The 26,320-nt window shown below is 38.7% G+C and overlaps 1 protein-coding gene across 1 annotated transcript in view; it reads right to left on the reverse strand.

The window, feature by feature from the left end:
• Positions 1 to 344: 344 nt before the first annotated feature.
• Positions 345 to 26,320, reverse strand: part of pde11a (phosphodiesterase 11a) — a 57,272-nt gene continuing 31,296 nt past the window's right edge. Inside the window, exons 8-20 of the mRNA XM_042494759.1 lie at positions 24,321 to 24,388; positions 24,128 to 24,220; positions 22,002 to 22,052; positions 20,115 to 20,261; positions 19,854 to 19,961; positions 17,370 to 17,479; positions 15,802 to 15,892; positions 11,353 to 11,453; positions 11,063 to 11,140; positions 10,913 to 10,976; positions 8,881 to 8,955; positions 7,132 to 7,215; positions 345 to 578 (exon numbers count right to left, since the gene is read on the reverse strand). Coding sequence (XP_042350693.1) covers positions 345 to 578; positions 7,132 to 7,215; positions 8,881 to 8,955; positions 10,913 to 10,976; positions 11,063 to 11,140; positions 11,353 to 11,453; positions 15,802 to 15,892; positions 17,370 to 17,479; positions 19,854 to 19,961; positions 20,115 to 20,261; positions 22,002 to 22,052; positions 24,128 to 24,220; positions 24,321 to 24,388 — 1,304 coding nt within the window. The remainder of the gene's footprint in view (positions 579 to 7,131; positions 7,216 to 8,880; positions 8,956 to 10,912; positions 10,977 to 11,062; positions 11,141 to 11,352; positions 11,454 to 15,801; positions 15,893 to 17,369; positions 17,480 to 19,853; positions 19,962 to 20,114; positions 20,262 to 22,001; positions 22,053 to 24,127; positions 24,221 to 24,320; positions 24,389 to 26,320) is intronic.

Raw genomic sequence — 26,320 nt, forward strand, 5'->3', positions numbered from 1 at the left:
GCCGAAAAATCTGTGCAATGCCCAGAATAGTTAGTGTTAAATCACTGGTTGACGTGTTGACACAGTGGTTTGAGTTTCCTTTCTGACATGTTGTCATCAGCTGATTTGTAGCTGCTCCGACAAGCTCGCCAAACACAGCTCTGTCAGCCTTCAGCACTGGAACACTGAAGGGAGCAGAAAAACCTCTATGATAGCGCCGCGCTCAAGTCTAAAGCTCATCTCTAGCAGCAAAAGCGAAGAGGAGCAGAGCCCAAGAACCTCTGCATGCACTGCACTGCCTCTGTTGCAGGCTGCATTTAAGAGGAAGTAAGCCTAAGAGATCAGCTCGGGGGTGGCTTCAGAAGCTAACTAACAGGTTTAGATGGCGTGCCGTCAGCGTCGCTGCTGCAGCACGGCGTGCTGCCCGTTTTGGCCACGGTGCAGACGGTTGTTTCGGTGCTCTCGCCACTGCAGGGGCTGGAGGGAGGAGAAACGCTTTGGCCGCGTTGTCTCTTCTTGTTCAGTTCCTCCCAGTTGGCCCTGTTAGCTTTGATCATGTCAACCATCGGCTGAAGTTTGGGATTCAACTTGACCAGAGTCTAGAGAAAGATGGAAATGGGAAAATACACGTGAAAAATAAAGACAAACACCATCAGCATACGAAGCAGTGGCCCCAGATTAGGGCTGCATGATATTAAAAAGATCTGTGATTTGCACAGTACATGGGGCGCCCGCTCTACCAGGGGAGCTACCAGGCACCCCACACCCTGAAGTTTCCTGCATGCTTGATTAAGAGCTTCATCGTGTTACTCGTAATTCCAGTTTTTCACAAAATAATTTGTTGGCATTTTATACATTTCTTTTTATTAGACATACTGGACTTCACTGTAGAGCAGACTGTGTGGTAATAGCTGCTGTAGGCCTTTCACACAGCACATTGGGGGAACTGAACAAAACCATACAAACAGTTATTTTTTTTCGACCTGGGTACAACTAGAATTGTGTGGACCCTGATCAAGGCCAAAAGGTTTGTTAATTTGAAGAAAAAAAAATGTTTGAAAATATGACATTTGAAACTAAAAGTTCAAGTTTTGATCTTGAATTAAAAAAAAAACCTTTTCAAAACAAAAATAAGTGCAGGAAAAGGTTAATTTCAATTTAAATATCATTTCTCATTTTATTCTGATATTCTTTTGAATAAATTATTTTTTCTAGCAGAACAATAAAACCACTGGCTTTTTCAGTTCAGTAGATACAATTTGCTGCAAAAAATATATTTAAGTGAAAAAAAGTATCTTTATAAATTTATCTTAGAGTCAACAGATGTTGACCAATCATTCCTTCGGGGACATAATTTGCAGTTTAGAAAAGGTAATAAATATCAATATATAACAATAGTTGTATTGTACCACTCAAAATATCGCATAATGTTGGAAATTGCAATAATATTGTATCATGAGTATCATGATAATATCATATTGTTGGGCCTGTGGTGTTTCCCAGCCCTAATAAAACCGGGATTAGGAAATACAGTCGTAATTTAAGAAACAGGTTAAAAATCTTTGTTACTGTGCAGCAAACAGAATATTTTATTCACCCAGGTGATAGGCAGGCATTATGAGATTTTTATGATTATTTATGAGATTTTATTTTTATTTATTTTTTTTATGACCTGCGTTTTTCATATATCGATGAGTATTTATTTTTCATAAAATCAAACGGTTAGCTCTGTGAGTAGAGAAAGGGCTATAAAAGCAGCACATTATTCACCAAATGCACAAAACAAATGAAACAATACAGAGAACGTGCCGCTACAGCACAATAACATCAACATACAGCAGCTAATGAAATGACTGCTCTTTAGAGTTTAGACGCACATGTATGACTGAGATAAGTCGCCTTTGTCATTTCTCTGCGTTGAACTGTAAGAAGCAGCGCTCTCAAAGCCGTCATTCACCGTTTTAATAAATTACCTAAGAAACGGGCGGATTTTGTTCCCTCTGTTCTCCTCACATTGTGTCTATTGATTTCGGGGGAAGTCTGTAATTAGCTGTTGTTTCATTAACCCCGTTTCATATGGAAATATAACATGTGGGCATGGATCCCACACCAAAACATTACTCACACACATATATAGGAATAAATGGGCCACCATTGTACAAATGAATTAAATAAAAAAGTGAGTGCACCCACAGTGGGGACTGTGTATTGTACGTGTGAAAGGGAAATCAAATGTGTTGTTACATTTGGAGAAAACACAACTAATCACGGCTGCAATTAACTGAACTTTCAATGCATTTATATTCAGAGGGCGTATTCACTAATTCATACGAACAATTAAAACGCTTGTGTGGGCGGTCGACCAGAACAAAGCTCTATAATGTGGCCAAGACATCAAGACTCTTTTCTTTGTTAAAATAAGCCCACTTTTTTTTTTCTCATTAAAAATGCATAATGTGTCCTGAAAGGTGTTTTATAAACGGACTCAATAATTCATAATGTTATAATTGTTGTGTTTGCGCTGCTGATCACAAAGCTGTTTACCTGTGATGCAGAGAAACATTAAAGCAGCACATGATGGATCTGTGATTTGAGATAAAGTTGATGCGTGTTTATGTTATCTGGCTATTTTTGTGTTTTGGTACACATCTAACTTTATATGTGTGTGTGTACTGTAGGGTAATGTAGAGCTGAAATAACTAGCTGATGATGAAATAATCATTTAAGACATTTTTGTAAAGCACTAACAGTCACTAGTATCGACTTCTCAAAAAGAAGTTTTTTGCGGTTTTGTTTTTTTGTCATGTGATTATTAATCGGTTATTTGGGGCTTTTGCACTGTTGACAAAACAAGCTGAAGAGATTAACTTTGGCTTTAGGAAATTAAGATTTCTCCCTGTTATCTGACATTTGTGATGATATTTTCATTTAAGTTAGAATTATTTTTGTCATTGCACAGAGTACAAGTACTGAACAAAATGCATCAAACCAGAAGTGCAAAAAGCAGTTAAGAGCAGAGTAACGTACAGAATATATCATATATACATAATAAATAGTAATGCATCAATTAGCCTGACTCACAGGATGTAGATTTGGGCTTTACTAAACTACATAAAACAGTCATTTTCACTGTCATGGATTTGCCTCGTTTGTGGATTAAAGGTCCAGTGTGTAGGAGTTAGAGAGGACATGTTGGCTGATATTGAATATAATGTAATAAGTATGTTTGATTTTGTCTATAATAACCTGAAAATAAGCCTTGTCGTGGTGTCGCCAACTTCGAATGAGCCGTTTATATCTACACGGGAAGGCGGTCCTCGTCTACAGAGATCAACATGTTGCACCGCCTTGTTTCAGAAGCCAATCACTGGCTCCAGATAAGGCCGTTCCTGTTTTTGTATTTTCGCGTCAGCCACCATAGCTAGAAACCCACCTGTGACGAGAGCGTCAAAAAAAAACACATGAAGCGGTTTTATTTTCTGAGAGAGACCTCTGATGATATAGTTTAGCCTCCAGTAAAACCTGAATGTCTGGATTTTAAGTTATCAGAGGAAAAATGTGAGCGTGAGACAGCCGCGGGTAATGTGATACAAAGGAGATTTAATACAAGTTGAGAGACAGAAAATAATATTTTAAAGTTTGTCAACTTCACTAATTGTTTAATTAATTAATTAATTTATTTTGTAGCTCACATAGCGTTCTGTAAAATTACAATCAAAGGTGCATTTATAAAGTTAATCTTAAATTATTTAGTGATAACATCTCAGCATTATTTTTATTTATATATTTATCTCGCTCTTAGTGACTGTTTAATTTAATCATGTAGAGAATTTAGTAAAGTCAATTTCCACAAGAGCGCTATGAATGAGTCATTGATCCTTGTAACATTTAATAGTAATGATAATATAGATTTCACAGTGACGGCGATCTGCAGAAATGTGAACCTCCGATGCGACACAGTCGGTGAAATTGCGCTTTCTTTACTCGAACGGTGGAGAGGCACACTTGTCAATATGCAAAGGCACATTTAAGGTCATTTTTACGTCCATATATGATGAACTGTGGGTGTGGAAATGAGGCTCGTGCCTGCTTGCCCAGCGCCACAATTATTGAGATTTCTAAACAGAATCAGGCACACTGCTTTATAAAACAGATTAAATGAATATGCATATTTCTGCCTCTGTGTGTACACACAGTTTTTAGTCATGAACCTACACACAAAGTTTTATGCATCTGGCCCCTGGTCCGTTTGTTCTGGAGAGAAAGAAACCTCTGCAGGTAGTTTGGCTCCTGGAAAAAACCTCCTGAACACTGAAGGAATTTTAACTGGGAAAAGTTTCAGCTGGTTGTAATCTGCAAACCTCACCACTAGATGCAACTACATCCCCCAGAACACACTGCTCCTTTAAAACTTTGAAACCTGAATTGACATCAGTTTTCCTTTGCTGCGTTCAGATGCCTTTTACAAGCTATTTAAATATTTGAAACCTCAGCAAATTAATTTCAAAAACACATTGGAGGCAATGACAAACTTGGCAAGAAGTGTCTCACAAATTGCAAGAAATTAGTAAAAGATGACAAAAAAATAACGTAAAAATGAGTTTTTAAGCGGGGAGGATATTAGAAAAATATCCCAAACAATTGGGAAAAATGGTGAGAAAGCTGTAATACTTCTAAAGATTTTATATTTTAAATTAGTTTACAGAAAAGTATAATAAAATATATTTTAAAAAATTAATATATATATTTTTTCATTTTCACCATCTTTTTTTTTTTTTTTTTTTTTAGCTTTTTTTCAGGTCAATTTTTGTAACTTTTTTTTTTTTTTTTTTTAAACAAATGTTTTGCTCATTTTTGGCCGATGTTTTGTCAAATTGCTTGTTGCCTTCTAACCATGTTTTTGAAAGAAATCAAACCAATTTTCTCAGGTTTCAAAGGGTTAAGAGGGGAGAATTTTCTAAAGGAGACCAAAAATGTCTCTTTATCTCCGCAGTATATATCCACACAGCGGGACATGTGATTGGTTTCCGTGTCATTATTCCACTGAGGTAAACTCGGAGGATGAAGAAGAGAGAGACTGTCATATGGTGGGTTATAAAGATGGAAGGTTATATAATGGGGGGATTAATATTCCACAAAGTAGCGAGCCGCCACCAGGAGAAGATCAGCGAGATCAAGAACGAGATCTCTTCCGCCCACGGACAAAAACCCTGCTGCCTCTGAACTTCCTCTGTTCTCCCCCTCGCAAGTTTAATTGGCAGCGGCATGATCATGAGCTCCATATCTGCATTCTCCAAACATCAGCCTTTTACATGAGGTGGCGTGGAGACGAACCCCCCACACAGACAACACACGGCGCTTTGATGCTTTTTATCTACACTACACAGACTGTAACAATGGTGAAACCACAGCCCCGTGCAGATAAGTCGACTCTCACTTCTGACAGCGATCCTGGGATAATTCAATAGATGTGAAGATGATCTATTGTTTGTTTTCTACTCCTGATGACTAAGAGTAATGTGTTTAATATGACGGTTAAAAAAGAAGGGAGGTTTAACAGAACAAAAGCAGAGAAAATCACCCAGTGCTGTGAAAAGGAATGGATTATTTTATTCTTGACTCCCTCCACAACTGTTTGCTCTCATGAATTTAGCTTCAGCACGCCTCATCGCTTAACAGACCTGATCTCCTCAGTAAGTCAGCCTGTGTCTTTCTCCCACACAGCTGCTGCTGCTGGCAGTGGGAGGGGCAGGGGAGCGTCTTTTGATGTCATTCAGAAACACACACACTCACACACACACTCACACACACACACACACACACACACACACACACACACTCACATTACTATACTGGCAAGGACACAGCATGGATTTCCATTAATTCCCTTTGAGATAACCAGTAGCTCTAACTCTGACCTGAACGTTTGCTCAGCCGGGATCCCACAATAAAAATCAGCCTTGCTATCTGTATGTGAGCCAAAACGTCTCGGAAGAAACATACTGCCCTCATTTCATTACTGTGCAGCAAAGCACACACTGTAAAAAATGTCATCATAAAACTATAAGTAGAAAAGCAATGAAAAAGTGTTAATTCACAGTAATGTTTTGTAAAGCACTTAAGTTTTAAAGTAAAGTAGTTTTAAAGTGAGGATATGTTCAAATAATAACATTTCTTTGTAGAATTAATAGATTACTGCAGTTTAAACACAAAAAAATGTGTTAAAATTACAGAAAATACATAAATAAACCATACATTTTACAAATTAAGTTATGATTTACAGATACATGTGTAGCCTATCAATGGATTTGGATTTAAAACATTTGAGTGTCACATTTGAATGTTCCTTAAAACTTGAACTGTCCTATTGATGTTCGCTCTAAAAAATAAATAAAATGTTTTTGGTATAAATATAAGGACACTGACAAAAAAAGTTATTTTACCTGCCCATAACAGCTATTAGGAATAGAAAGAAAAAATAAGGGTGATTTTCCAATGTGTAGATTTTTAATTTTTATTTTAATTTAATTAAATTTTTTTACACATAAGCTGATGGAAATGCAGAAATGTAATTTTTATCTTCCAAATGGACCGTGTTAATTTTACAGTGTAAAAATGTTGCAATGACAACAGTTTTACAGTTGAATTACAACAGTTTTAAATTGTAACATTTATGGGTTTTTCTGTAAAGTTGTGTAAATCTTCACTGTATTTTTACAGAATTATTCCGGCAACAACAGCTGCAATTTTTTTCCCCCTAAAAACAACAGAATTTTTTTTACAGTACACTGTGTTACTGAGGGGATTTAACCCGACAAGCATCACAGCTCACACACTCCGCTACCTCTGAGCTGTCTCGCAGTCAGAAAGTGCACACTCATGCTGCTGTTCTCAGAAAAACAGGATACGACCTTGAAGTTGTTTCAGAGCTTTCAGTAAGAAAAAAAGGCATTTCTTTCGCAGTGGCTGCAAAGAAAAAGTTGAATAGTTGTCGGTGACAGCTTCATTGCTGGCGTCAGTGAGGGGGGGGGCAATAGCTGAGGAAGGACAGCAGCTACTGATGTCAGAGGTGTGTATATGTGTGTGTGTGTGTGTGTGTGACAAGCGTGACAACAATGAAGGCCAGAAAGCAGAGAAGCGTCAAGCATTTACCTCGTACAGCGGCGCACAAATTCCATCAATCCACTCCAGCTGAAGCCCCGGCAACTCATCCTTCCTGTTTCGATCAAAGATGGCCTGAAACACAAAAGTTAGAATTTATTTACGCCAGTGTTTGTGCTGGAGAAACACAGCAGGAATGTGATTCGGGCTCACAGTCCCTAAAGTGCTGCTGCTGCTAAGAAAAGTCTCCCTCGGCTCTCGAGACAAGCGAGTTTATTGCGCGTACATTTTCTATTCTACCTCATTCTTCTGCAGCCTGAACTTAAGAGGCTCCGCCGAGGCTGTGCTTCAGAGATAGTTACTGGGCTACGACTTAGAAGTTAATATTTAATTTCCAACACCCACACACACGGAGCGGGAAAGGTTTGACACAAGCAGCAGACCTGAGGCTACCGCATTAGTTATTTCAGAGGGGAGGCAATGTGGCCTGGCTCGATTAGTCAACAGCCATTAATTGCACAGAGAAAGCTGTTGATTTTCCCCCTTTAAGAACTTGCAACACAGTTCAGCCTTCAAAGCTCCTCAATCAAACGCACAGCTCTCGTCTGTTGTGGAGCTGCGGCTTTGAGGACTGTCTGCATACGTTAGGAATCATCTTTAAGTCTTTCCCTGCTCTTATTATTGTGCTATTTTTAAACGCCCAGTCCCTTTTGCTAGCCCGGTGTGGCGACACCTTTTGACAAATAAAGGCCCGTCTCTATTAGAGGCTCGGTCTGGTTGCCGTTGCAGTTCATTTTTATAGAAGTTCTTTGGATGTATAAAACCGTGTTTTTGGCTACCTGCTGGAGATAATGTTAGTTAGCTGCTCAGAATCACACAAACAGTATGTATGTTTAAAAATTTGTCAATATGCACATGCTGCTCACATGGTTAATTTGGTAAGATTTTCCACAATTCAGTCATTCAGTTCATTTAATGAAACAAACATGAGCACAAAGAAGACAGAATTACAGGCATGGTAACAAGAGAGATGCAAAAAAGAGGCTATTTTTTAAAAAAATCTAGCAAAAAAATGTCCAGTTAACTATACTCATAAATATGTATTTAAATTTATTTTACAGAATTACTATAATTTTTAAAGATTTTTTTCTTTGTCAGATTATTTCTTGTGTTTGTTTGTTCGTTTAGGTTGTTTGGCAAATTTTCAGGTAATTATATTTTTCACAGTTTTCTTGCTTTCCTCTAGGTCGTTTCTCATTTTGCTGCTCATAACCTTCTTCCCATGTTTTTGAATAAAATATAGCCAATTTGCCTCGGCCTCAAAAGCTTAAATAAATAATTTGACTGTATTCCCCATCTGTGCTGAGCAACAGTTTTGTGTGAAAGGAATTAAAAGCCCGTCCCAAATATAAACCTGCTGAGTTGAATGATTTTAGGCAAAAAAGTCAAAGCTAGTAAAGCTCCAAATACACCGAAATGCCTCGTGTGTTTAGCACTGCATGAATGGAAAGGTCAATTTTTGCTTTGTCTGTGTAGGAGGTTTTTTTTTTTTTTAAAGAACGCTTGTTACGCGCTCCACAGTTTGCTCTCGGCGCAGCAGCAGAGGCAGCAGAGCGGTCAAGCTGACAATTCACTTTTTTCTCACACTACGAGACACGAGCGCTCATGTTTCCTACACAGCAGTGTGTTTTGGAACTGCGGAGAAAATATATCTCCGGCGTCATCAGCTCAGCAGAGGTCACGGAGGTGAAAACAAACTGCAGAAAGCACAAAACACCAGAGATGGCTGGATGTACTCACAGAGGGCGTAAGCTTCAGCTCTGATCTTTCTCTGTCGCCCTGCTCGAAGAACTCGCTGGTCACCAACTCTGCAACCTGGAGAGAGAAAAAAGATAATCATTTCTAATTTCTCAGTTAAGACAATTGTAAAAAGAACAAGCCACAATATCCTGAAGCCCAAACTGATGAGATCAAATTGCTTGATTTGCCAAACAAACATACACAAGACAAAGAAAAACTGCAAATCAATCACAAATTCAAAGCTTCACTCCAGGCTTTTACATATTTTCTGTTTCATTTCTGTTTCATCTGTTTCAAGACATTGCGGTAGATTTTTCATATATTAGTGTAATTTTGTTGTTCTGTAAACACAACATCTGTTGCATGTCTGTCACTCCTGGAAGAGGGATCCCTCCTTAGTTGCTCTTCTTGAGGTTTCTACCATTTCTTTCTTCGTTGAAGGTTTGTTTTGTCCGTATCTGCTGTGAAGGTCCAGATTTGTGATTTGTGATAATGGGCTTTATAAATAACTCACTGTGGCTATCGGATGACATTCTCCCGTCAAGAAGAAAACTAGCCGGTTCTACTTGTACTCATATTATTTCCCTTTAACATATTGAATAAATAGTATTCAATAAGTTAATATATTCACTTGTTTTTTGTCTCTTTTATAAATAAATCAGCTGGCCACCAACTTTTTTCGACGTTGAAATTTGGTTGGATTTTCGGTCCTGTCCAAATTTAGCGCCAGGATCCTCAATGTCAACATCAGTTAACATAGAATACTGATGATGATAATTTGTTAGTTTTAAGTTTGTTCTTTGGCAACCAAAATCTAAAGTCCTTCAAACATCTCATGCCAACGTCATGTGGATGCAGAATACCAACATTTAGTCATTGTCAACCTTGTTTTCATTCCAGCAATCATTTAACGTCCGTCCTGTAAAAGTCTATCTAGTCTGAGTAGAGTGGGTCGTCATCTAATCAGAAGGTTGGCAGTTCAATTCCCGGCTCTTCCAGTCGACATGTTTAAACATCCTTTAGCAAGTTACTGAGCCTCATGGCTGCTCCATCAGTGTGTGAGTGCATGTGAATGTGTAAAAACTGAGTGGCAGGTGGCACCATGTATGTAGCCCCCGGCCACCAGTGTATGGATGTGTGTGTGTGATTGGGTGAATGTGACTTGTAATGTAAAAATGCGTAAGAGCTTCAAATGAGTTGAAAAAAGTAAAAATAATTTCATTTTCATTGCGTCTGCGCGCAGCCTTGTTTGTTCACTGTGCCCATGGTAAACGATGAACGGTTTCCTCACGCAGCAGAAAAGACAGTTTGTTTCTTTTTTTGATAACGGCATTACTAAATAACTTATTGTGTATGTATGTATGTATGTTTTTATGTAATTCAAAGATATTGCAGCATTTACATTCAAACTATGGTTGTGGACGTCCTGATTTGGTTCAGTTATGAGGTACTTGTAGGGGCAGAGTTGTTTTTTTACAGGATGGGATGTACAGGCGTAGAGGCAGCTCTGTGTAGGAGTGGTTTTTTTTTTTCAGTTGTAGTGGCCCATACGCTCTCAAACGGGAAAACAATTTGGCTGCACTGGCTAACTGCTCCCAATGCCATGAAAAACACTTGCTTGTATAATTTTTTATTCATTTTTATTCATCTATTTTTAGAATAAATATATTTTTATTACTTTTAGTTTATTATTATTTTATTATTTTTAGTTTGTTATTATTTTTTTATATTATTATTATTATTTTTTTTAATTTATTTTTATTTTTTTAGATATTTTTGAAAACAAAATAGGGGCAATAGTTTTTTCTTTTTTCCATACTTAAATTCCATAGTTTTATACTGCATAAAGGAGCCCTGTGACAAGGGAATGGTTGGCAATTTAGCTTGAAAAAAGACTTAAACGCTCAATCAAAAGTCAAATTAGTTATTATTTTTCTTTTGACCAGCTATCGATTAATCAACCATTTGTTTCAGCTCTAGATGAATGGTTTATAAATACTATAAATACTTCAATTTCACATGTATAGCTCACCTTGCGTGATATTTCCCAAGGTTTGGTTACAGCACCGAGATCACACGCTGTCATCATCATGGATCTGAGAGGAATCACACCACATTTATTTCATGTATTTACAGTATTGAAAGATTTCGAGGCACCGTGTTGGTGTGTAAAGGCCCTTACCTGCACATGTCTCTGTGAGCCTTCACGTTCCAGTTGTACTCTCCGTTACTGACCAGCTCAAAGAAAGTGTTTCTGTTTCTGAAAGGCAACAAGACAGCAGTACATGTAGGTGTAAGTGACATAAAATCCACAAGGGGGCGGTGTTACCTAAAAGAAACCTGCTGCACACACTGCACAGAGACAGACTTGGTGTGTTTTCTTGGTAAATGAGTTCGTGCAGCGAGCTGAGCTCTGTGGACATCCGGTGATTTAACAGTTTAATAAGTGCTGTAGTGTTTAGCAGAACATACTCAAAGTAAAGTGTGAGGTCTGTGGCCAGAATCGACTGTTTCAGCAGCTGCATGAGGTCGCTGTACTCTGTGGACGAGAGGTTGGAGAAGATATTGTGACCCTGTGGAGACACATACAGAGACAACATGATAAAGAACATGTTCTAACCACACACAATGTGTGTTATAAAAATAAAAAACAACTGGATGAATAATTCATTATGTTCAGGATGGGTAGCATCAACTTTAAAGGTCATTATTTACTGCTACATAGGTTTATTTAAGAGACTTTTTAAATTATGTAGCAACAGCTTGACCATTATATTAGACTGCTGAAAATACTGTTACAGATCATTGGATGTGAATATTTACAATACAGTGTAGTGCACACAAATTTTTTATTTTATGTGAGGGTCAGAATGGATCAAACAGTGCAATGAAAAATAGTTAATGGCATGTGCACTATGTTTTGATTACAGTTTTTACAATGTAATGTGTAACATTTAATAGAGATTTGATCTCTATGAACAGATACTTGCATATGTATAATATGCCCTCAGTAGGCAACGGTATAAACTTGCATTCACGTGGTGTCAGAACGATTGGAAAAATGAGCATCCAACTCCGAAAATTCACATAAATGCACCTTTGACTCGGAAAAACACCTTGAAAAGTCTGTGAAAATTTCTTCAAACTGTTATCAACATGTTCTTTTAAATGCTCTGGGCAATAAATTACATTTTCTTTGTAGCGACATGACCATAGCAAAGATGTGTAAAGTCAAATCGAGGGCTGTTGCTTTCAGGAGTGGTGGGAAGTTGAAAACATTTTCACTGAAACAGTTGTTTATCCAATTTGTATATGATTTTTTAAATTATAGGATTTAAGAAGGAGCTGGCCTACAATTATTTTCACAATATCTTATCTGGTCCCCATTCAAAAGGTTTGGACAAGCCTGAGCTAAAGTGTAGTGATCCTGTGAAAGAAAATGAGTCTTAAGTGAAAAAGGTCCATTTGCAGCTAAACCATGATGGTAGAAAAAAAAAAAAAAAAAAAAAAGACTCAATAATAAAAGTCAGTGGATCTGTGCAGGGGAGGAGAGAAGCCAGCAGCTCTTAATAAGTAAGCAACATCTCTCACTTCAGGCTCTCTATCATTAAAACAGGCCTCTCCCCATCATGTATTATACATTCATTCACCACTTAGGCACTGTCCTCTGGAGGACGGAGAGGTCTAACTGTGGAGAAAACAGAAGATATAGAGGTGATAACAGAGAAGGAGCAGAAAGACGGGAAGATAACGACCTGCAGAAATTAGCAAAGATATTCAGAGCTGGACAAACACTTTTTTTTTTTTTTTTAAACACTGAGAAATTCAACACCTCTGTGATTCCCTCCATGAGCTCATGTGTTCCCATGAAATATTGAACTTGTGGAGACACAAAGCACATGTCTCATTCTCTCGCAACTGGAGTGGATGAAGGAGGGAGGCGGGCAAAACAGAAAGTGAGAATGATGAGATGAAAATTGAGAGATACAAAGGGAGCGAGTGACGTTTTAAAAGTTTTAAATTAATGGTTTGTGCGGGATGGCGGATTGAATCGTGAGCTTTCCACTTGAATTAGCCACATTATTCATTTATATGCTAATAGGACAGCGGTAGTTCAACCCCAGTATCAACAGAAACCATTATGATATTCCAAGCAAACATTTGTCAGCTTACTGTGTTGTCAGCGCCGCGATAATGAAGCCACTGGAACAAACCCCGCTAAGCCTCGTCTCAGCTGCTCCCTCAAAACGCCTTTAATTACAACTTCATGCAAACCCAGTCACCTGGTAAAATGTCTCTCTCAACCAATTACCACCAAATCTATCGCCTCTATAATTACATTGATTTGAGGGCAGCAAGAGCTATTTGTTTACTCGCTCACATACAGCAGACATTGAGGCCCCACATGGTCGCCTTCAGGCTCAGTGGCACAAACTCCCGTCATTTATTTATTCATTTATTGACTGAAAAGTAAAGAGAGCGATGTCTTGGAGGTAAGACACAAGAGTGTGACCGTATGTGTATCATTAACGTGGTTACAAGTTACATTACTTTAAAGGAATGTTTTGACATTTTGGAAAACACACTTTTACGGTCTTCGTGGGCATTAGATGAGAAAATCAACACCGCTCTCATATCTGTCTGTCACGTATGAATCTGCCAGCAGCATATCTGTAAGACAGGAAACAGCTAGCCCGACTCTGTTCTGGTCTGCTGCCAACCTCGCGGTGATGACAAGCCTCCAGCAAGTCACTGCGCCCACATCAGAAATTGTGCAGCATATAACACTTTGTAAAAAAACAAAATGTGTTGATTTTCTGTTTGTCTGGATGAAACAAACCAGATATGATTTGTTAATAAGGGAGCTTTAGAGCTTCTGGTCATCAACTGCTTTTTTATTTATTTATTTTTTTTAACTTTGGACAGAGTGGTGTTGTTACGTTACTGGAGTTTCAAACTTCAATACAATACGATGAAAAGCCAGAAAACAGGAGAGCTTCTTGAAAGTAGTAATAGTACCAAAAAAGATGGTGCTCTTTGGGGAAGGCCATGAACAAGTTTAAAAAAAAAAAAACAGGAAGGAACCAAGGCACTCGTCTTTAGGAAAAAAGTTAAAATGCCTTTATGCATTGGACGGTTCTAAAAGTAGCACATGATTAAAACTTGTAAAATCTTCTACCCATTTTTGTGTCCAGCAATTCGGCGTCCAGCCTTCCAAAAGGTGTAGAAGATATATATATTTTTAGTTTTTAATCATGTTCTACTTTAAGAACCTGACAATGCAATAAAGGCATTTTAATTTTTTTCCTACAGATGAGTGCCTCAGTTCCTTCCTGTTTTTTCTTCAATACAATACCTTGAAAAATACTAATATTCAATAATATTTTCAATACCGTAGGGAAAAACTGACATTTAGGGTGTAATATTTATTTATTTTTAGTAAAAGATAAATAAAACAAGGCTGTAACATGACAAAAATTACTCTTCTTGTATGTAAAGATATAGTGGAGCAATGGTGTCCTGAGCAGAGAATGAAGTCATGCTCTCTTGTGTTTTGTGATCGAAGCTTCTCTGTTGTTTGTTGTGGTAAACCAGTCCAATCACGTGTGCACGTAAGTGCGTATATTTCACTGGCTAACTCATTGCCACTGCATCGCATTGTGCTCATACAGTAATTACCGCTTCTATCTGGGCGGTCATGTTGCAGAAGCGTTTGCCCAACCTCTGCTTCCCCTCGGGTTAACGCTGTTGGGGCCAAATCATAGTATCTGCATCCGTGAGGGTCTGTTTTGGTCCCTGTTACCTAATTGTTTTCTTCCACCCATGATGGCATGAACTGTAGGCATAGCAAGCGCAGCAGCTAAACATGCTCCAATATCTTGCTCCAAAACCCTGCTGTCAGACGTCAGCTGCTGCACCACAGTGAAGTTAGTTTTAAGTTGGCTATTCAACAAACATTCAGTTTGCAGCAAGCAGCGTCTTCGCAGTTTCATTATCACCCAATGCTGGCAACAGGAGGACGGTAAACTCACGTCACGGCCCTCACGTTTACTACCAGGGGCTCAAGGACCATCAGTTGCACTCTGTCCACAGAACTAGTATGTCCGAGCCTTTAGCTCCGTCCACACTGACGCCACTGTTTATGGACTGACGCACTGTTAGCTACTAGCCACTAGCTCGGCCACCTTCGTATTGAGAACTGTACGCCGACAAGCTCCGAAGTTCACCTGAAGCCTTTTTAACAATAAGAGAGAGTGAGAAAGTGCAGCTGGTGCTGCTGTGTCTATATTACAGAAAATAAGTAGTGGAACCATTGCAGATATTTAGAATCGATATGTGTCCTTAAATTGATCATTTTGACAACACTCCCCCTGTTTCCAGTCTTTATGCTAAGCTAAGCTGCAGCTTCATATTTAGTGCACAGACACCAGAGTATGGTCAATATTCTCGTCTCACTCTTGGCAAGAAAGCAAATATGTGTTGAATTCTACCTTTCAGTTGTGCTTTTTGCTGCTATGATGAGTCAAACTGCTGCAGAAAAAAAGCACCGTGTAGCTTGTTCACAGGCCGCTACTGCTAAAGTTACATAATTGTGTACATGTAGTAAATCCTCAGTATAAAAACAAGCTACAACTAATGCAGTCTGATACAAGAGCCCTGCAATAAATCATAAAGGTTACAATGATCAGTTTTTGTAAAGAGGTGTTGATTAATGGGCACTTTGAAGGCTGCAGTTTGTGGTGTTGTGTCATATTTACAGGTGCTTCTATTATTTATCCTCCACAACTCTCATCATCCAGTTAATGTGGACTGTGAGTAAAATGTCCTGCTATGTAATCGGATGTGTCGCACAAACACAACAGGAGTCGGCATTAGCAGAACCTTCATAGTAACTGCATTGCAGCAGATGTTGGATCTTACCTCGCTCTGCAGGATCATAACAGCGTGGTTGAAGTGGTGGTGCTCCAGCGTAGCAGAGGTCCCATAAAGCAGCGCAAGGGCTGAGCCCGTCCTGTCACACACACACACACACACACACACAAAGCACAGACAATACACAGGGATCAAGAAGAGGAATAACATAATCAGCACTCAACACATACTGAGAAACAAAGTCCGCTGTTGAGTCTGTTGTAATTCCCTCGCCAGTTCTCTCTGCACATTGTCGCCAGCTTATGGCTCAATAACAAAAGAAGCAAGAGAGCCATAACATAAACTGCAGCTGAAGTTCAACCGTTCAACACTGAATACGATCATCATTTAACGTTGAGAAAAAAATACTCATGAGACACTTTACTGAGCTGGGTGGACTGAAGGTGAGGCATGTGAGCCAAGGTTTTAAAAGTTTCACGTTAGTTTAATTGGTCAGTCATTTCCACAGAAAAAAACTGTCTTTGATTTTACAAAGTTTAAGTTTTGATCTAGTTTTTATTCTAGTTTTGGTATTACAGTGGAGTCAGAAAGTGTCTGTCCTCCAGCACTTTGGATTTGAAATGAAAGAATGACTGTGAGCCTGTCTTGACCTTTAGCTGTGGGTTGTTCACATCACATGTTGTGTGAGCAAATTGATTAGGACGTGCTGCTCTCTTCATAGATACATACAATTTATGGACAATAATCTTGAACATAGATGAGGCCCAAAGGCAAAACAAGCCCTAAAACAATGAAAAAGCAAAGATAGCTGCAGTAAAAGTCTTACAGAATAGCATAGGGTTGTAACTCCAAACAGTCATTGATCACAATGGATTTGACCCAAATTAACAAATATAATGAATGACTTAAATTCAACTTGTGTTTACAATTTTTTTTGTGCTTTAAAAGTGCTGTAAAGGACATTGAGAACATTTATGGGGAAATCCGTATTGCTGTGTTTTTCTGTCTAGGTGACTCATGGGAGCAACAACTTTTGAAACTGGTCAAGTATTAAGGGAGAGTTATTATTTAACAAACGTCCTGTTTGGAGACGGGATGGTGTTCTGTGCCGCAAGGCGGTCCCTCCAGGATGTTACAATGTTATGATCGCAACAATTATCACTTTAACACCTCAACATCATTTTTCATTTGCTGCATTCAGACACCTTTTAATAACATTTATACCTCTGAAATTTGAGAAAGTGGGTTTGATTTCTTTCAAAAACACACAAAAAACCTCATAATGAGTAACTTTGCATTGTTCCACAAACTGTTTAAGATAATTACCTTTGTGAGGGCAGAGAACAGTAAGTTCAAGCAAATTATTAGTTTAGCTGCTGATCTAAATGTGCTCAGAGTCAGCAGTGTTTACAGTCTCTTCATTAAGCCGACCCTTATATAAGTCTTATACAACTTGCCACTTGACTCTTGCTGATCTGGGCTGGACTGCTGCAGACTGCTGCAGGTGGTAAAACACACTATAAACAGCGCGTAGGAGTGTGTGTGTGTGTGTGTGTGTGTGTGTGTGTGTGTGTGTGTGTGTGGCAGAGACAGTGGGATAAAGCATTAATACTTACTTTGCCTGAAAAGCGTTGTTGGTGCCCCTGTGGTCCAGGTCATGGCACACACAACCCACAATAAGTGCTAAGATCTCCACCTCTGTCAGGGTCTCCTGGAAGCCTGCCGTCTGATTGGCACAGAGGAGAAACACACACACACACACACACACACACACATAAAGGGCATGTCCTACCATATACAAGTGTGAGTACATCGAATAAAAATGAAAAACACTCCAACAGCAGCGGCATCCTAAAAAAACAGTGTCTCCCTAGATAACCAGTGGGACTGCAGTAACACAGTCACACTGGGAGCTTTATGGGTTGGATGAATGGCTTCTGGGGGCCATGTGCTGAGTGAGTCACTATAGGTCATTGTGGGGAGAGCGGCAAAGATAGCACGGCCCTCAGCTCACTCATTAAAACACATGGCAGGAGAGTGGAGGGTCCCAGAACAGCTTACACACTACTATTTCATCTCCCTCTGCCAATAATCAATTCAGATGAGACACCGTGCATTAATGCTGTGCTTGATTAAATGAACAACACTGGTGTTTGTAGAAGACTGTATGTGTGTGTGTGTGTGTGTGTGTTGCCCCAAGGACCTGATGAAGTAAAGGCCTGCTGAAGTAATTCTCTTGGGGTCTCTATTCAAACAAACATCTCCAGTGTGATTCTGCACAGAAGTGGCTGTTTGTATAGTTAATAACGCAATGAGTCGTAATTTGAATTTCAAGTCAAACAGAAATGCAACACATTCTCTCTACCTTTGATGATAACAAGATTTCTGTAAGCACTAAAGTCAGGCTTATATTAGCTGCCTCCCAATCACTGGCAAACCCATCGGCTGACTAGTAGTGTTTAAAAATAATATTTTATTTTTAAATAATTTAAAAATAAATTGAAAAAAAAATAAAAGAAAAAGAAAGACATTACCCCAAATGTGTTAAAAAATAATAATAATTCTGTAAAATGATTTAACATATATAATAATGATTAGTATAAATATATATGTATATGTATATATATATATGAAAATTACAATTATTTAAAAAAAATTTCTACTAATTTCTTGCAATTTGCCGAACAGTTTGCATCTAGTTGGTCCTTTTTTGTTATGTTTTCAAATGAAATCAAAGCAAGTTGCTTAGTTTTTGAAGGTTTAAATGGCTTACTTGTGAAGGTGTCTGAATGTAGCACAAGAAAAGTGATGCCGATCCAGGTTTCAGAGGTTTAAAGTCCAGGTAAAGTAAAATCAGAGATTTCTTTATAAGCACATTATGCATGTTAGAAAATACTCATTATAAACATGTGAAAAGAATCAACTATATAATACTGGCATGTGAAGTACGGGCTCATTTATTGTTAACATGACACATATGTGCACGAATGTAGCTGTCTAACCATACTCTGTGTTCATTTTGTCTGTATTTGCGTACTGTACTTTGTGCTACTGGGTTAACTGCTAACAAGAGTCTGTCACTTTGTAGCAGTTCATTCTTCATTTCACTGCTTTCAGTGGGCTACATTTTAAAAAAAAACTAAATATTACAAATTTTTATATTAAACACATGATGAATATATTATGCTTTCCCCTTGCCTAATACTCATCTTTACTGTGTAAAACTTGACCACAACATAATGTGACTCAATGCAACCTCAGTGAGCTGTTAGTTGCAGCCACTGGCTGCTTACAGCTAACATCCTCCTGCCGATTTGAACACAGATTCCTTGTTCACAATGGAAACAGTAGATTGTGTTCCCTGATGTGACGATAATGAGTTTACTGCGTCCTTTGGTCCTGGGGAAGATTTTACCGGAACGCCAGCTGCTATCAGCGATGTTGTCACATAACAGGGCCAGAGCCCATTTGCCAAACAGTCATTGTTTACTTCTTGTACCCGCTCATTAATTTGATTTTGTGGCCGTCTCGAACCTTGGATTTTAGCCTGCACAAAATCAATGTGACACAACAGAAAAACATCAGCCGCTGCCATCGGTGAATCAAGGCGACTACTGATGTTCAGCCGATAAATCGGTGCGTCCCCAGTAAAGGTGATTAATTCAAAATTCTGTAGTATACATCTTTAAAATTCCTACTGAAGTTATTAAGTTTTTAACAACAAAATGTACTAAAATTAGCAAATATAAAGTTCTGGTTCTACAAAAATGGCCTTTTTGTCAAATCGTTGCTTCTTTTAAAATCTTTTTGAGCTTCAAACAGTTATTTAAATAAAATCATTTGAGAAGTTTAGAGGGGAAATCTCCTTAAATTGTACTTTTTGAGCAGTATTGGGTACATTTGTGTACTTTCAGTGCCAAACTCCTCATTTCCTCCCTTGTGCTAGGCTTTTGGTATGTTTGTTTCTTTTACTAAAATCTAAGAGTCCTCATTGCTGCTAAGAAAGCTTTAAGTGTGTGAATATTTGCTATAAATTCTCCAACATAAGTGTCTCTGACTGAAACTGATGTCATGATTGACAACGACAGCGTGACCCTTACCGTAAGCATGGCAAACATGCACTGGCAGACGTTGAAGGCATGTCTCCAGTTGTGATAGAGAACCATTCTGTAGTTTTTCCTGACAGTCAGCAGCCATCTGCACAGTGTCTGGAGGGGGGAGACGGAGAGAGATAGAGAGAGAGGGATGAACACACGGGTCAGCAGCTGTCACGAGGACACATTAGGAGTCGGCTACTAAATGAACAGTGTTCTGGACAAATTCAGTGAAGCATTCAAACGAGATAGATAAAGTTTTGTCACCTCATAGTCGATCTTAAATTTCTGCACCATTCCCAACTCCATGAACATTCTCAGAGCGGCCGTTATCATGGCGTCGACATCCAGGGAGAAATCGTCAAAGGAGAGTTTGTCGATGCCGAGCTCGCAGACCAGAGGAATGTTAGCAGCCTGTTTTATGGTGGAAAGAGAAAACATTAAGGAGTTCAGAGAGCAGGAGAGGATGGAGAGGTCAGAGGATGCTGTGCCACTTTCAGATGATACATGGAAATATGGAGACATGCTAATTAAGACTCTGAGGACTCATTTGGAGAGGGTTAAGATTAATGAGGGAGCTTTACCGGAGTGTTTCACTGTTGTTTACTTTCAGAGCTCATTGACGTATCTGTGCAGTAGTAATCATCAGCAGCTTTTTTTCATTATTATTCAAATAAAAAATGCACGACATACATGACTCCAATTAACTACGTTCACACTGAAGCATCCGCTATCTCCGATGTGGTCCAGTGAGCACATATATCTGCCTCTTTAGTCAGCATTTGACCATTTCATGCTTTCTAACCTGCATCTCATGACAAAGAGTCAGAGCTCTCTTACAAATCTGTGTCACAGTGTTTTCGTCTTTCTCTCTCTCCTCTCTAACCATGTTCCCCTCACAAATGTTTGCCTGTCAGAGCAGCAGGTATTCTCCTCTCTCTTAATTCACATCCCCCGGTTACGAAATGTTAGCCAGGTTTGTTTGCTGCCATTTGCACTGCGGTGGAATCCCAGTCAAGCGTGCTCCGCGAGGCTCCGTATGTAGAGCAGTTATGAAAGAAAGTGGGGGGGAAAGGCAGGAAGCAGAGCGCGGCGCTGAATGAGGGGGCTGAGAGATCACACGAGCACACTGGAAAGCGGGGTTCCTACTTTGCCGTGACGGCCACAGGGGAAAATCCAACACATGAAAGTGCAGGAAAATAGGTCATATCTATATTTCAGAAGTGTCACGCCAATTAAAAATGTAGATATTTTCATATTTTACTCTCCAGACATAACGTATTGAGAATGATTGCCTATTGATCGGAGTAATCCATTTCAAATACCACAATTAGTTTATTTTCATTGGAGAATTCTCGGCCCATATTTACGCTTGCGTGCTACCGCTGCTGTTTGGAGGAACTGGAAAATTAAGTCTAGAGGAGACAGGCTGCCAATAATTCCCCTCTGTTGCAATAGATTTTTTTCTTTTCCATTAAAGTTAAATAGAGATTGTTATTTGATTAGAAAAAAATATATTCATTAAAGGGCCCATGACCAAAATAAATACACCATGAGGTAAATTTCCAAGACTTTACCTTCTTGGAGACGACATCAGAGAAGTCTATTTTACTGCTGATGCCTTGCATCCTACTTTTGTGTAAAAGAGTATTTCACCACTTAAAAGATGGTATTTTCATAAATCTAGGCTGTCTATGCAGTAGAAAATGCAAACTATCTTGAAATTGGTGCTATATAACCACAGAAAAAGTGCCGTGGTATTTACTTTTGGTCAAAAGCTAGAAATTTTAAATTTTAAAAAGCTAGGGAAAAATGTCAAGCTCATCTGCTTGTTTGTTTTTCTCTCTAATTTCCAGGTAATATGCTTGTACCTTTTACAATTTTTTTGCTAATTTGGGGGTTATTTATTCTTATATGCACATTGCCCTCTTCCCATGTTTTGAAAGAAATCAAGCCAGTATACTCAGATTTTAAAGGGTTAACTGCTATGTTCCTAAACAATAAATGATGAGGTTTTAAAAAACAAGCAGTCTCACGTGAGTTTTGACTTCAGTATCTGTGTTGAGCTCAGAGTTTAAAAAACAGACTGTCAGTATTAAGAGAAATGAAATTGTTTGCTGAGACAAATGTAATGATGTGGTGAATTTCTGTTACCTTGAATTTGTCAACTTCAGTCTTTGAGCAAGTGGCATGGTAAGACAGAACCTGCAAAGTAATGACACAGTGTCACTCAGAGTATCTTTTCAGTATATTAAAATAACCAGTACGCCTCTTAGAGAAACTCTGGCTTAAAACACACTGGCACGCTGGTGTTTCAGCTTCTCAGTGGATCTTCCAGATGAGGAAATTGACACTCGCCTCTAGAACAGTTTACAAGAGCAGCAATGTCAGCCCCGATTCCATCGCCATGTTCCCTTCATTTCCTGAGAGAAATACCTCGCACAGACCTCTAGTTGCTTATTTGATCATAAATGCTCATGTTTATTCAGTGCTGCCAGAGGCAATGCATCAACATATTAGTTCACTCTGTGCCCGTCCTTTAAACGCTTCGTCTCTCTCTTCTCTGCTTCTCCTATCCTGAAACTTAGTGGTGCCAAATACTCTAATGCACCTTAAAGCTCCCCATTGTAATGTAAGGACTGTAAGTACTGTAAAGGCTGAGCAGTGCTGAATGCCTACATACTGCGGGGCAGATGAGGGATTGCTTTTCACTGCCGCTCATTAATTTTCAATAAAACCTTTGTGAGAAGGTTATCTACAAAGAGACATCAGCACTTTTTTTCATGCGTACATTCTTGTGGAAATATGAGACTAAAAAAAGGAGCCAAGCACAAATACCCCTGAGAGAGAATAAGCACTACGAGGTTTTATATTAGCCATGCAGCAGCCGCTGTTTCCAATGATTTCTGGGTAAATGTTTCAGCACAGAGCATATGTTGACTGGAAAGGAAAATAAAGATAGCGTTACAGCTAAATACAAGAACAGATAGGACGCACTGGGAAAACCATATGAGGGAGGGCATGAAGCTGACACAAACACAATGAGCGCAGGCATGACAAAAGGGAACTGAAGGACAAAGCAGAGCAGAATCGACTGAAGGGATTGTTTAGGTCTTTTGAAGTGTGGTTGTATGTGGTAATTATCTGCAGTCAATGTGTTACAGACAGTAGATGGAGGTCGGCATGGCGCCAATTTAGAGAAGAAGTCTGGAGTCGGACATGGAAGCTAAGTGGCGTGCTGCTGTGGCATGTGGTCAGTGCAAAAACATATTTTAACCAACTAAAAGCTTTTATATTTTTATATATGATGTATGAGAATATTTTCACTGCTTTACTGACAAACTTCTGACAGGGACTTGAAGCCATTATATTGCTCTCTTCAAAGCTTCCATTGAGAAAGTCAGTGATTTATCATCACTGAACACGGGAGCTGCTGGTCGACCGGTCGGTTAGTTAGTCTGTGCTGTTGAGTGACTTTGGCATTTTAAAGGGTTCATGCAGATTCAGAATTATAGGATCATTTCTATATGTCCACAATAACATCACTATAATGATGTTACTGTCTAGAGTATCATCTCCTGAGCATCATCTTATTACTTAATACCTGTTGTTTTGTTTTTGTTGTCTGGCTTTTGGCTTTGATATATATTTGATATTGCAATTTACCCTGTTACTTTTCTGTTAAATGTTATGTCTAATTGTGCTAGTATTGTAATATTTTGTTGAGGAACCTTTTGAAAACGAGATGGTGCATCTTAAGGGGTTATTCCTAATAAAGGAATTTCCAGTAAAGTCAAATAATAACACAAACTAACTAAGTGATGAAAGCAGTGGTAGACCAGCAGCTCCCATGTTCAGCGAGCTTAAAATGACTGTTTTTCTCAGTGTAGTCTGGTGGTTTTGATAAGAGATGGGGACCTGAAGCGGTTAATGGTTTTTCTGTCAGGACGGGATGTCCGACAGACAGGTAAAACGATGAAAATACTCTCAATATAGACTACACTTAAACTGTTAAGTTGTTTTACGCAGCTAAAATATGGTTTTCTGCTGACTCCATCCACAGCAGTAGATTACTTAGCTCCCGGGTCGGCCTTATACAGCCCTACTTAAAAAATCTTAACTATCCTTTTAAGTCAACACTGTGAGGCTACATTACAGTTTACAAAGTAATAGATTTTATTATTTCAAATTTAAACGGATGCAAAGATTTCTTCAAAACATGAAGAAATCTTCATTTTTTTGAAATGCGATTTGAAGCAGGAAACCGAATGTGTTCTTACATCCAAAGCCACAGACTGCTTGGCCCAAGATTTCTTCACCTGGTCGTACATGATGGTGTTGTTGATGCCCAGTCCACAAAAGATCACAAACGCCTGAGAAAGGCACAAAAAGCAGACACATTCAGCTACATCAGTTTCTGCTGCAACCAAAAGCTACTGTATGTTGAAAAGAAAATAGGAGCAAAGGTAATACTTCAAAGAGACGCTGGTCTGCATCATCGAATGGTTTCCCATCGAGCCTGTTCAGCACTTGGGCGACACCTGTTACACAAACCATACAATAAAAAGTTAATGTTTAAGCTCGATATAGGCACAACACCAGCACATGTAATCTGCCTCCAATTAAAAGAGGATCAAACCCACACACTGCATTTCATCGACTAACATGCATTATTAATGAAATGAAGCAGAGACACAGCATCCTGTCACATAAATAGCAGTATATGAGTATGACACAAGGTGATGCAAAAACGACACAAAAATCCAGCACTGGCGAAATTGGCATTCAATTAATGTTATCTCTGACAAGACATCCAGTCATTGTCCACAGTGCTGCAGTGGGATTGAAGCCTTTTTATTTGACAGCTGTATTCTCTGTTTAGGTGGTGTCTCTCATCATCTAATTAAAAACAGAGGACAGCTTTGTTGATAAAGCATAAACATTTAATTGATAGAGACTGACATTCATTGTCACTGAGAAATTACACTTAAAAAGTAATAACTCAATACATTACCATCTTTATTTATCTCCAGGAGGTCAAACAAACCTGCTAAAGTGACATTTTAATTTCAATGTATGGCTGGAAATCCACAGAGGTGAAACAGGATTAATACCGTAGCTATTAACAATTTTCATTATGGTGTCATTGCATTAAAAATACAGGCATGATGTTTTCTCAGATCTATTATCGCTCCCTCTGTAATGAGCATGTAATTTGTGATGAGCTGCTGCAAGCATAAGTGAACTAAATGACTGCTTAGAGTCCTGTGGCCACCACATAATCTTTAACTTCACCACATTCCTATTGTCATTAGTGTTTCACTATAACAAAAAAATCCATAAAATGGCAAGAATTTGCAGCTCTGTTATGAGTGTTTACATAAATCACCCATGTATTGTATATCTGCACAATAGACATTTTTTTCAGTAGGGATGTTGGGTGGTGTCAAAAACAGTTCTTTACTGCTGTTGTTTGGATTTTTTTGAAGTGGCATTGTATGAGATACTTATCCATATTCAGTGTATTACCTTCACCAGATGGCAGTCAGCATGCCCTGAGTTTGGAGAAGCAGAGGTTGCTTAGCTACCATGGAGGCTAAGCAATGCACTGCTGTGGACAGGGGCAGCTAAAAACCATATTTTAGCCATTTCGAGAAATCTGTATCAGTTTAAGTATACTCTTTATTTAGAATATGTTTACCTCCTTGCCATAGGACAGCCCTCTCAGATGGGGAACTGAAGCCATTATTGCTTTCTTCAAAGTCACTAGCTACCATAAACAAAAACATTAATTTTACCTCGCTGAACATGGGAGTTGCTGTAGTACAACCACCTTAATCGGTTAGTTAGTGTTTTGGTGTCACTTTGGTGAATCCAATCTAACCCTATAAAACACCAAAGTCACAGAAAAATGCAAACAAATTAACTTATTTAGTGCAGCAGTAAACCAGCAGCTCTTTTTTATATTATTATTATTATTATTATTATAATAACATTTAAATGATTATTTAATCAAAGATATCATTAACGTTATTGTTGATGAGGGCTTTCAAGAGACCATTGGAAAGGGCTGTCTGACAGCAAGGTTAAAGTGGTGAATATACTCTAAATATAGTGCACACTTAAATTGATTTTTTTTTTTTTTTTTTTTAGATTGGAGTTTTTAAGTGGCTGAATCCCATTTGCTGCTGACCCCTCCACAGCAGTACGTTGCCTGGTTTTCCAAACCGGGGCATGCCGACTAACATATACTGTTGAAAACTCCGCTTCAAAAAATTCAAACTACTCCTTTAACTTAAAGAGGAATTGTAACAAACACACAACCTAGACTCCTGTGTAACAAAAAATGGTGCTGTAACCAAAATATTTGCAAATTCGCGTCTTTAAGAGACACTCTACCATCCATCCATTCATGACCTCCACCTGCATACATCACCAACATCACAGCGCTATTATGAATCAACTGAAAGTTC

Source organism: Plectropomus leopardus, chromosome 10, assembly GCF_008729295.1.
Source record: "Plectropomus leopardus isolate mb chromosome 10, YSFRI_Pleo_2.0, whole genome shotgun sequence".
NCBI classification, from domain to species: domain Eukaryota; kingdom Metazoa; phylum Chordata; class Actinopteri; order Perciformes; family Serranidae; genus Plectropomus; species Plectropomus leopardus.